The sequence below is a fragment of the Lissotriton helveticus genome, chromosome 5_1 (assembly GCF_964261635.1).
Source record: "Lissotriton helveticus chromosome 5_1, aLisHel1.1, whole genome shotgun sequence".
Lineage (NCBI taxonomy): Eukaryota > Metazoa > Chordata > Amphibia > Caudata > Salamandridae > Lissotriton > Lissotriton helveticus.
In genome coordinates, this window is record NC_136065.1 from 34327611 (window position 1) to 34339750 (window position 12140).

The 12140-nt window shown below is 41.4% G+C and overlaps 1 protein-coding gene across 1 annotated transcript in view; it reads right to left on the reverse strand.

Moving 5' to 3' along the window:
- LOC144752369 (E3 ubiquitin-protein ligase TRIM21-like) overlaps nt 1-9433 on the reverse strand; it is a 214258-nt gene extending 204825 nt beyond the window's left edge. The window contains exons 1-2 of the mRNA XM_078640304.1: nt 9422-9433; nt 8609-8839 (exon numbers count right to left, since the gene is read on the reverse strand). Of these exons, the coding sequence (XP_078496430.1) occupies nt 8609-8839; nt 9422-9433 (243 nt within the window). The remainder of the gene's footprint in view (nt 1-8608; nt 8840-9421) is intronic.
- Nucleotides 9434-12140: the final 2707 nt, after the last annotated feature.

Consider the following 12140-nt stretch of genomic DNA (forward strand, 5'->3'; position numbering starts at 1 on the left):
ATCGGAATCGGCCCCAAAGTTTCCAATAACTAAGTTTTTTAGTGATAAAGTCATGTCCTACATCTGACCTAGATGCACTGCTTAATTTGAGCCGGCACTCTGAACCGCCGCATAATTCTCAATGCCAGCACAAAGGACAGTCCACCACATGGGTGACTGTTTGTCTAAATTTGAGGTGAGCACAGCAAATGTGTTTAATTATTAACCATACATAAAAATGAATAAAACCTGCCATCCAGGTCATTCTGATAGCTTTAGGGTGGAATAGTTAGAATTGTCACACTTGTGTGAACGAGCTGGTAGGGGAAATAGGTGGTGCATTGCACCAGCCTCTTGAGAAGGGCCCTAATACTTACTTTTTATTTTAACTTTTCTTTACAAATTATGCACTGCCTAGATGTGATATACTACTGAATTTTCAGAAGTGAGATACACTTATAATAATGTACTCCAATTCCTACCTATATTGACTGTAATCATCTGCAATGACCTAAGAGCAGCAGACACTTGAAATCATAGGATACACTTAACAGTACCTTTCCATTTTATTTTATGTGTGTTTATGTTATTTCTTCTATATGCTGAACATGGAAAATTAAACCATGTCTTGATTATTAAATGTACTGTTAGATCCAGTGTGGGAGGTTTCATGGCAATAAAGGCACATACCATGCTCCAATAGAGACAAATCTAGCCATTTAGCATTAGTGTCCAGGGGGCACCATACAACTAAAGCCCAAACTGGATTGTAAGTACTACTCTTTCGCACCTGACTAAGTCAGACTAGTAACACCAAGCAGTCCCAGACTTACCCAAGCCAGTGGTGAGGGCTAAACTCATAACTCAGCAAACAATAATTCATCAATAAGGCTACCTCCTAACCTCAGTTACCACTAGATACAGGTCAGCGACACACTCCAGTCATCACGCTTGAAAGGAGTACTATATCGGTGTATATTATGGAGCAGGCTTTTGTGCACCACTACAAAGACAGCAAGTTGTTGCAAGATTTCTGAACTTGCACACAGAAACCGGCCAGACCAAAAACAAAGACACCATCCAAATTGAAGAACCCTTGATTGAACCCATTCAGAATTAGTAACACTAATTAATCTAGCCACACAAAGAGGGGAACCAGGAAGACAAATCTCGGCCTCATAGATATTCAAATCAAAACCATGATGCTAGGGCATTAAATGTTTCAGAGCTTCCTGCTGAAATCAGAACTTTAAAATCTCATAAGCTGTCCGCTGCAGTTCACAGTTAAAATAGATCGGTGCCTGGCTTGCCGTGAGTCCTGGACAAAACTCCACAACCGTACAATGGATCCACACTTGGATTGCAGAGCTGGGAGCAGCATGGCCTCACCTAGCTACCACTCTTACTACCTCCACTCCCGGAGAAGACACCAATGTGGTCCTTGCACTCCTATGGGGCCAATTTAAGGTAGACACCAGCACTCTGTAGTCAGCAACCCTTCCTGCACAGCAGAGGGTCAGCCTCAAGGCTCTCTAGGAGTTGAGCTGATGAAATTCTTCCATGAAAGGCTCTCCTCTGTAGCATGGAATCCAGCAATCCTCTTCCCATTAGGTAGGGCATGTCTCCTCCCCAGACAGTCCAGCACCGCTTTCAGAAGGAAACCTAACCAAGACTCAGGGTCAGATTAGAGTATGGTAGGCAGGCCACCAGCCTGCTAGGTCAGAGAAGGGTATGGCCTCTGCTCCCTTTGCAGAAGACTGCCCAGCTATTTAGATGCTGCAGTGGTTGCTGTGAAAACAGAGTAACTTTATGGGAGCTGAAGAATTTACTTTTTGTTTTTCAGGTATCGGTATCAGGTAACGAAGGAATAATTAGGGTGCAAACATTAACAACTAGCTAGCACTAGCACCAACTCTATACTCGCAGACTGAGACAAGAATCAGGGCAAAAAAGAGACACTCGAAAAACGAGGAAAGCATGATCCACCCCGCCTGACTTCAAAATGGCGGCCATCGCAGACATAAGCTTGGACCTACAGCAGGGGCTAATGTCGTCTAAGGGTTTCTTAACAAATTACTGAAAGTTGACTATAAATATAAATACAGAGGATGGTAATTAATAGGATAAGACAACAACAAGATAGACCTGCCCTACTCTTAACAAAGAGAGAGATGATTTGGTGACTATATCAACCAAAGTCAAGAACAATAATGAATAGAGCATCACAGAGAGAGTAACTCAGACAGAATCAACACCAAAGAAGTGAGAAACACCCAAGAATTAAACATAACAAAACTTAGTAGGGGTGTGGTGACGACATCTAAGAGTATCAACACCACGGGAGGATACACAAGTCATCCCACCGGGCCTAGAATATTGAAAAAATGGATGATACCGACTTAGAGACGTCAGGCAAAAATGCTATGGGCATAATATACCCACCGCATCTAACCAAAACAGCACTAAAGAAATTTAAACACAACGTTCTGAGGAAAAACCCTGATACTCTGATCTCTGACCCATCGTTCAACATTAGCAAAGGCAGAATTGTCAACAATCTAATATTCTTCACCAGAAAAACAGCTAAATGGCGCACAGTCATTACAGAGAAACTCAACATAAAAACCATGAACAATATACCACACGGCACAAAACTACTGAGCACTCCTTCGCCAAGCTTGAGAGCTAACCTATGTATAACATTATATAAGACCGGAATTGTACTTATACAAGCAGCCAATGACGACCTAGAGAAATTTGACGATATATTCCCTACATTAAAAAAATGGGCAGTGAACCCAAGGGGTCAACCACAACTTCAACGTCCTCCGACCGCAGATGTAGATAATCTAGAAGTCATCACTGCTAACACTACAGGAAACATAGAGCCCATGCAAAGACAAGACCCACCACCCCGAACACCACAAGTTGAAATAGACATCATTGGGCGATCCAGAGAGCCACCACAATCGCAACAACTAAAGCAACTAAATGACAAAACGAAGACAGGAGAGGGCCGGAACAACGAGACCACAGAGAGGTCTGAAATAGTGGATCTACCGGTGAACACTATGAAGGCACTAACACAGAACGAAGAAAAAACGGGGCCACATCAGGCTACGACGCCAGTAAATCTAGCGAACGCTGAAGAGACAGTGGCTGAAGAATCTAGAGAGAGAAAAGATCTAGCGATAACACAGGAGTATGCTACACTGCAACAAGAAGGTAGGGAAGAATTAACGTTGATTGCACAGGAGAGCTTGTTCCCTCCGGAGATGCCCCTGCATAGCAACATGGCAAAAAAGAGGACTACTACGCCAAATGATATGGAAGATAGCATACAGACAACACCCTCCCTGAACGATACACAAAAGCGAACCAGGAATACATTTAATGTGCGCCACGACTACTTAAATGATAAAGACGAAACCAAGAAATTAAACACCGTGAATACATCATACCAGAACAGGAAAGGAGCAATACAGATTCAGACACAAATTAACAGCATGGCACGGGATATCCGGATCACTATGAAAACAATGGCAAAAATCCTAGAAATGACGACAGACACACAATCGAAAGTGGATCGCATTCAAGGAGTAATGCTGGAAACACCAGGAAAAAGGAAGGAGAAATCCACGCCACTGACAGATCGACACAATAGAACAAAAACAAACCGAAAAAGGAAGGAGAAGCCCATGCCACTGGCAGATCGACATAATAGACCAGAAAGAAACCTTAAGTACATAACAGACGAAGAAACACATGCATTATTACAGACCTACGAGCCGACAGATCACGATGGGGGAGAAAAAATCAAAACAGTCCCGATCAACATGAATAGAACGTCGAAACAGAAGGTTAGGAAACCCAACCTCAACAACCTACAGCAAGTCCAGCTATCCACCAACATGAGCGATAGAGAACTAAGCTCGACAAAAAACAATTTGAAATGCCTACTGCTCAACTGTCGGTCCGCAGTAAAACATGCGGCAAACATCGCTGCATTTATTATTAACATGGAAATTGACCTTGCAATCCTAACAGAAACATGGTTTTCGGATTCATCCTCTCCGTGCATGGATCTACTAGTGCCCCCACACTACAACATAGTAAGGCTAGATAGACCAAAGAGGAGAGGTGGCGGAATAGCCTGCATCCACCGATCAGACATTGAAATAAAACAAATACAATCAGATCCTCAGGAATTCTATGAATACCTAGGTCTGAATATAAATTCAACAAACAATGAAAGATATACCCTTCACGCTCTGTACCACCCTCCAGGAAATAATGAGATCTTCATAGATCAACTGATGGAGATTATAACTGATAACAATAACACCCACTCCAACGACATTTTCCTGGGCGACTTCAACTTGCACTGGGAAGAGAAGAAAGATAAACAGATCATCGCGCTAAAAGATTTCCTGGATGAACTAAATCTTTCCCAAGTCTGCACACAGCCAACGCACGCAAAAGGAGCCACACTGGACTGGATATTATCTAGGAAAAAGAACATAAGTGTCCAATCAGTTACGCCATGCGATTGGTCGGATCACCATGCCATCATCTTCCTGATTCCAACACAGGAAAGGAAAAAGAAATCACAGCCCGTCAAACGCAAAAAGTGGACGCGGGACACGAAAGAACAGAACATGGAGCAGCTAGTAGAATATTGTGAGAAAGATTTGAAGCCACCAAACAACCTGAGGAATGTGAATGAACTAACGGAGAACTACACTACAACTGTAGCACACATAGTTAACACCACCATGCCACTAAAACTGAAAAGAGTCTCGGAAAAAGACAAGAACCCATGGTTCAACGAATCACTGAACGATGATAGAAGGAAACTAAGAATGGCCGAAAGAAAATGGAGAGACCACCCATCAACGCATGAACTGAAATCACTCAGAAAAATCAGAAACGAATACAACAAAAAGATCCTTAGGTCCAAAAAAGAATATATTAGTTCGGAACTGGACAACGCCAAAAATAGGCCACGGAAACTATTCGAAATTCTTAGGCAGCAATCCAACAAATTAGCAAAATCGGCTCAAGAAACCACCATAACCCAGATAAGCTGTGAAGAATTCTCAAAGTTCTTCACCGAGAAGGCCACCAAGCTGGAAATAGAGCTCAAGGCGGCAGCAGACCAATTGCACAGACAACCACAAGATCGGACCATTGCCACAACCACATTCAAACACAATGAAGCGAAAAATAAAGCACATTGGGACACCTTCGAGACCTACGATCAGACCGTCATCGCCAAAACACTTGCGGATATCAAACCGAATAACCACTACAATGACCCTCTCCCCGCCAAATGTCTACAAAAAATAAACCACGTCATCATCCCAATCTGGACTAAAATAATAAACGCCTCCCTATCGCAAGGGATCCTTCCAGACTGCTTGAAAACGGGCCAAGTTGTCCCGATCATCAAGAAACCTACAGTGGACCCAGCAGATCCTAACAACTTCCGCCCTGTTACCAATATTCCATTATTGGCCAAACTAATTGAGAAATGCGCACAGAACCAACTGAGCCAACACATCTCAAAGTTTAGGTTGCTGGACGACTGTCAATCAGGATTCAGAACAGGACACAGCACGGAAACAGCGATCCTACACATTGTTGACGACGCAGTACAGGCACTTGACTGCAATAAGACGTGTCTACTAGTCCTCCTTGACCTGTCAGCGGCGTTCGACACTGTAAATCATGAAAAACTGATGGAAAGACTTCACAATAGGATGGGAATGACAGGAACGGTGTTGAAATGGTTTGAATCATTCCTGCATAACAGATCACAAAGATTCTGGGTCAACCAGATGCTATCCACATCATGCCCGAATTCAATCGGAGTCCCCCAAGGAGCGACACTTTCTTCCTCACTCTTTAATTTGTACGTCGAACCCCTGACAGAAATCCTCCGAAACGCTAACATATCCTATCACATGTACGCGGACGACACACAAATATACTTAAGGATAGAATCCCTGGAAGACATCAAGTTAATGAATGGAGCCTTGAAAATGACATTAAGCTGGCTGACAAGTAACCACCTGAAGCTCAATGCACAAAAAACTGAATTCCTTTTAATCGCATCCGCATAGAAGTATCTAGAGGCAAAAGAATGGACCAATCTGATCACAGCTCTAAACTGTACCCCTACGTTAGTGGATTCAGCGAAATCATTAGGAATCACATTAGACAAGAACCTAGACATGAAAGTTCACATCAACTCAATGGCAAAGAACGCTCGCTTTCACCTGAATTACCTAAGAAAAGTGAAACCATTCATCACATCGGCAGACCTCAAACTAGCAATACAATCGTTAGTAATCTCAAGGATTGAATATGGCTGTACATCCCTAGCAGGCCTGCCAAAAATCTCCATAGCCCCGCTGAAAGCATGCCTCAATGCGGCAGCAAGACTCCTTACCGGATCGAGGAAATTCGACCACATCTCCCCGCATCTAAAAGCATTAAACTGGCTACCATACGAAGCCAGAATCCATTTCAAAATGGCATGTGTCACCCACAAAGCTCTTCACTACAAAACACCCAAATACCTGGCCCAGAAGATTGAGCTGTCTGGTGGAGACAGACCAGTAAGAAGCGCGAATCTGCTGATGCTGAAACCACCTATCTTCAGGAAAAAGAAAACTTATGACAGAGCGTTCACAGGGGCAGCCCCCAGATTATGGAACTCGCTTCCTCCAAGTATCAGAAAAATTACAGACACGACAAGGTTCAAAAGGGAAACTAAGATCTTCCTGATGAGCAAGTTCCTGACATAAAAAGAGGTGATCTAGTCGTCACCAAGAATCTGGAGGAGACTCAATCCTGGATGAGACTCTGTCCCCTGAGCCGGGAAGAAGATCTCACTAAAAAAGAGCGATGATGAGCACGTTGTACAGGAACACTGACTTTCCGATACAAATCCTTGGTCATACGCCAGGAGTTCCTATTGACTTATATCGATACTACCCCACCCTAACGAGAAATGTTTACTAGTTAGCTCGACACGTATTTACAGTATTTATATGGTAATCTCAGGTTATACGACACTTATATACCTCAATCAATATATTATTGAGAATGTTTATGTTATTCGAGTATAAGACACACTAGACTTATCTACCTCACTCATTCTATTAGTTGTAATTGCTTTATATGTGAAGTACAGCTCTACAGAATGTATAACTTTATGTGAAGCGCTCTGATACCCACGGGTCAAGTTCGCGCTATATAAAACTCTCTAAATAAATAAATAAATAATAATAGGTATACGTTCCCAAAGCAGTTCTTCTCAAAAAACAAAAAACTCTATGATGCCTAAATGCAGGGAGTTTTTTTCTCCTCATAAAGGGACAATGGAGCAATGTTCCTTACTGCGACTGCTATGACTCACAGGGGTCGCATACAGGCAAATGTTGTGGGAGCGCCTAATAAAGCTGCATGACAGCAGTATGACCTGGCAGTCCTGTGGCAGAGAGGCCAGCAGGACAAAGGATTATTCCAATAGAGGCAGTCACAGTTCTGCAGTATTAATCAAGTACTTCCCCTTGCTCTAAAAAGAGCTGGGTTACCACAATGTATGATGTGGGAGGAACACCAATTTATGGTCCACTAAACTCAGAATTTCTCTCTAAATCCCTAATCTACAGTCTGCTAAATGGAGGTCAGAAATTAGCAGATTCAGGTGCTGGGTCAAAGCCATTGCTCGATGGTACTGGGTTACAGCCCTGCCCTTGAGCTTAAATGATCCTGGAACAAGGTATGTTCAGGCTGGTCAGTATTTATCCCCAGAGTCCAACAATCAGTTCTTCTATGCAGTTTGAAAATGAGGAGAGTTCTCCAAATGCTGCTTGATCTCAGGCGCCTTTACTGAGCTCGTTTCTGCAAGCACTGGTATAGATGTTTATTCAACCCTAAAATCCAGGTCAAATAATTTGTGAAACAGATGAGGAAATAAGATGAGACAGAGCTAGGATTGTTCTGGGGCTCTGGAGGAAAACAACATATTATCACTGCACACTCTGTCAATAAAAGGACACTAGGGGTAGGAAAGGGATGTCAAAGATGCAGGTTTCCCAGTAAACAAAGGTCTGTGTGGCTTTACCCAAAAACCAAAAAATGTCCACCATCAAAGGTTGCTGGAAACACCTGAAAGACAAAATGGGTTCCATTTCATATCATGTTTGCCATGCACCCCGATCCCCACATTCCTACACATGAACCATGCAGATAGAAATATTATCCTTCTCACCTATGAACCACATGGATGAAAATAAAAATAGAATGGCAAAGTGTTTGAGACAGGTAAAGCTGACACTATTGTCAGCCCCACAAAGTCAATGTAGACACCCTAGTATCCACTTTCCTAAAGAGGGTCCTCTTAGTGTGCCCACTTCCACAACACCACTCTAGAGTCCCAATCCTATCCATGTAACAGGCAAGGTCTGTAGTGAGCACTCCTGGAGAAATTACCTAGGGCAGGGGAACATGCAGTCCAGAGCTACAAAGGGCTTTCCTTCCCAACCCAATAAGGTCTGTTCATCACTGCAAGCAAGCCTGCTTTGAACATTCACAGGCATCAGACACCAGCTCTTACCTTCAGCATGTCCACATCTTCTTGCTGAAACTTATCCTCTAAATCTGTGATGAGGCCCTGGTGGGTAGATTGTGATATCCCCAGCTCATTCAGGTTCTCTTGCGTCTTCTTCATATTCTGCTCATGTTCCTTTTTCAGTTTGTTGAGAAGTTGTTCCTTCTCTTTGTCCAGAAACTCCTTCAGCAGCTCAAATGTACTAATGATCTTCTCTGTCTGGTTCTTGTAGTTTTCCTTGATGGAAACAATTTTAACAATTAAACAAAGGACATATATTTACATATTAATATTATGCTACAGCAACATGCTATTATATTTCTTTTGTCATATTTAGTATGTAACACTGATCTATACCCACAATTATAGACTTTTTTTAAGATGTAATGAATGATATGTCAAATTAGTGTTCCCTTCTACAGTACTTGACTCCACTAAATGAGACACCATGCCACTACACTATATAAAACATTATTACACTGTACGATATGCTACAACACTCTGCTCCACTTGATTCCAATCTGCAATACTCGGCTCCACAACAGCAGCATTTACAACACTCTCCTTCACTATACTGTGCTATACTCCACATGATAACTCTCCACTTTTGACTCTGTACTCTATGAGTTAAAACACTTTTCTTTTAACATTGAAATTCAATAGCAAAATCAAAGGTTAACGCTTAGTTAGAGTTAGAAAAATTTATTTTTCCTATACAAACCAAGTTTAAACTACACAAAATTGAAACATTCTGAAGTTATAATTATACCGTTGATTTACAATTTATCCACCACCTTTAAATAATTATAAGTAGCTTACCTTCTTACACATTCATTTCAGCTCAACAACCACACAACACTAACTATAACTTGCCACTCTATTAAGCACTGATTTGTGAGAAATAATGTAGTTTGAGGAGTTATAAGTGTTGTCATGAATGCTATGATTTCACATGCTGGAAGTGATCTACTATGCAAGGGTACAAACAGTGCATAGAAAAGGCAGGAGTTATAGTTAATGTAGTCTCACACACAGAAAGACATGTATACAATCCCTCACACACATAATCAACCACACATCCTCACACACATACATATACACACATACATCCAAACTATGACACACACAAATACATTTATCACACACCCAGATACTCACAGAGACATTCCCTCACAACCATACACACTAATACACTCTCACAATCTCACACACATATATAAAACCCACATACACTCAGATACGCAACCCCCTGTAGGGTAGTTCCTATATTCCCAATAGGCTCTTCGCATTGGAATATTATATCCTATAGATATGACGTAAGCCTTAGGTCAATAGGTCTCTATCAAATATACTAAACTTAATAGTGAGTGCCAGCTAGCTCAGAGGTCACTAGAAACTTTCTCGAATACACAAGAAGGGATTAGTTTCTGACAACCGCATAAACATGACAACTTTGTTTCCCCAAGAATAAGAACATATCTTCAGAGTCGTGGAAACAATAGATAACTATTTTACTCAGTCAATCATGCATGCTTCGTTTCTACAGAGTTGCAGAGAAATAGTGAGACGGGCATTTTCAATAAAAGGGTTTATTGAACAGTCTTCTTTCTCATGCAAGAGAGGTGAACTGCTACAATTGTTAGAAAGAATGCAAAGGATAATGCGTACAACGTGAACAGTATTATAAAATAATACTGTAATGGCATTGTATGGTTTCTAAGCCATATAAAAATACATATATAAATAACACATGCTAAAATACTCAACTGGTGCTTCTAGAATACGCCTACCCCAATGTACCTAACCTAGGTCTAGTACGAGGGAAGTAGTAAGTATGGTCTTTAGCATAGGTTTAGTTTTTGCCAAGAACTGTCAAAGGTTTGTTCAGGTTCTAATAAGCTCCATACCTTTAGAATGAAGGAGGTTTGGTATCTCTGTCTCGGGACTCGATTTCCCAACACCCCGCAAGGGGAGTCAGAAACACTGAAGCTGGAATCTCGGCAGAGAAGTACAGCTTCCTGATCAGTGCGTCGGCAGGAGAGTCGGCTTCCTTCGACACGTAGCGAGCTGCGTTGGGCAAGTAGGTCGTCGAACTGCACCGAACCACACCGTGCTTTGCCATAGCAAGTGAAGGTATATTTATACCTTGAAGTTGTTTAGGAATGCCGTGTTTGACGTAAAGTCGGGCATATGAACATTATGAATGAACCCCTAAGGAATAGATGTTCATTGTAAAATAACTTAGTTCTTGGAGAAATCAATATTCAAGCAAGGGGAAGTCCCTAACGGCTTAAGAGGTTGGTTTTCCAAGAAATCGTTGTGACGTAGATGAACGGATGGAAGTAGCCTTGACTGTATTTGGACTGCATGGGCTATTTCCAAATAAGGGCTTTATTCTATGCCTATATAAGGGCAACATTTTTCGTACCTATATAAGGGCATGAATCGGAAAAATTCATTCGGAATCTAAAACGCCATACAACACCCACTCCACTTTCCTATGTACGACTTCTACTAAATACTAAGTTCTAAACATATATAAGTGAATCTAACAGCTATCTATACAACAAGTGTTTAAAACCCATCCAAAATACATACAAATGTATTGGTACTGGTTGTACACAAACAAGCAATGGTGCTGTACGCATTCCAGCAATATTTCATTCAAAGCATATAGTTGACATTTGAAAAATACTATCTGAATGAATCAAGAAAATACATTTTATGAAATGGCTCGTAAATACAGAAAAGAAAAGGTACCAAAAACATTTCATTTCAGAATACATATACCTGTTGGTATGAAGACAAGGTCAAATATTGTCTCAGGAAGTTTTTCAAAGAATTCTAGTTCTCTATGAATAGTTCTACTTTAAGCAGATTCCTTTGTGTCAAAAACGAAAAATACAAATTTTGAAAAATTAATAATCATAGAAAAAAAAATCCCAAAGTTAGAACTTTGTTTTGAAAAAAGGAAGGTCAAATTCAGTGTCTCTCAGAACACTGTGTGCCAAATCAAAAGTCAGTGTTTGTGGTAAGAGAAAACATCAAATCTTCTAAGGCTGTAAAAAATGTGTCTACCATTGTAGGTGAAAGTTGGATTACCTCGTTAAGAAGATCAACTGCACATAGATGTGAACCATTGCCATCAGCATTGGTCACATTAGCAATGTTCGAATCAGAAGGTACCTGTGTGCCCATCTTCTCCCGTACCTCAACAGTAGCATTTTGCTTCTGTGAGATCTCAGTGAATGCTGTCATCATTATTGGTAGCCGCTGGGGACAATACAATGCATGGGCCGTTACTGGTTCAAGCAAAGTATCAACATCCGTTGGCACGACTGATGGGAGTGTGAGACATGTGTCTAACACGCATTCTTCTCCGCATAGCAGGCAGCGTAGAACAGGTAAGATGCAATCTTGCCAAATTTGTCTGAATGACAGAAACCATGTGGTTAGACTAGGTACTCAGGCCTTCCAGGTTGTGATGTTCAAAGAACAGCAGATGACAGCCGACACGTGTTTCGTTACATGTAATGTA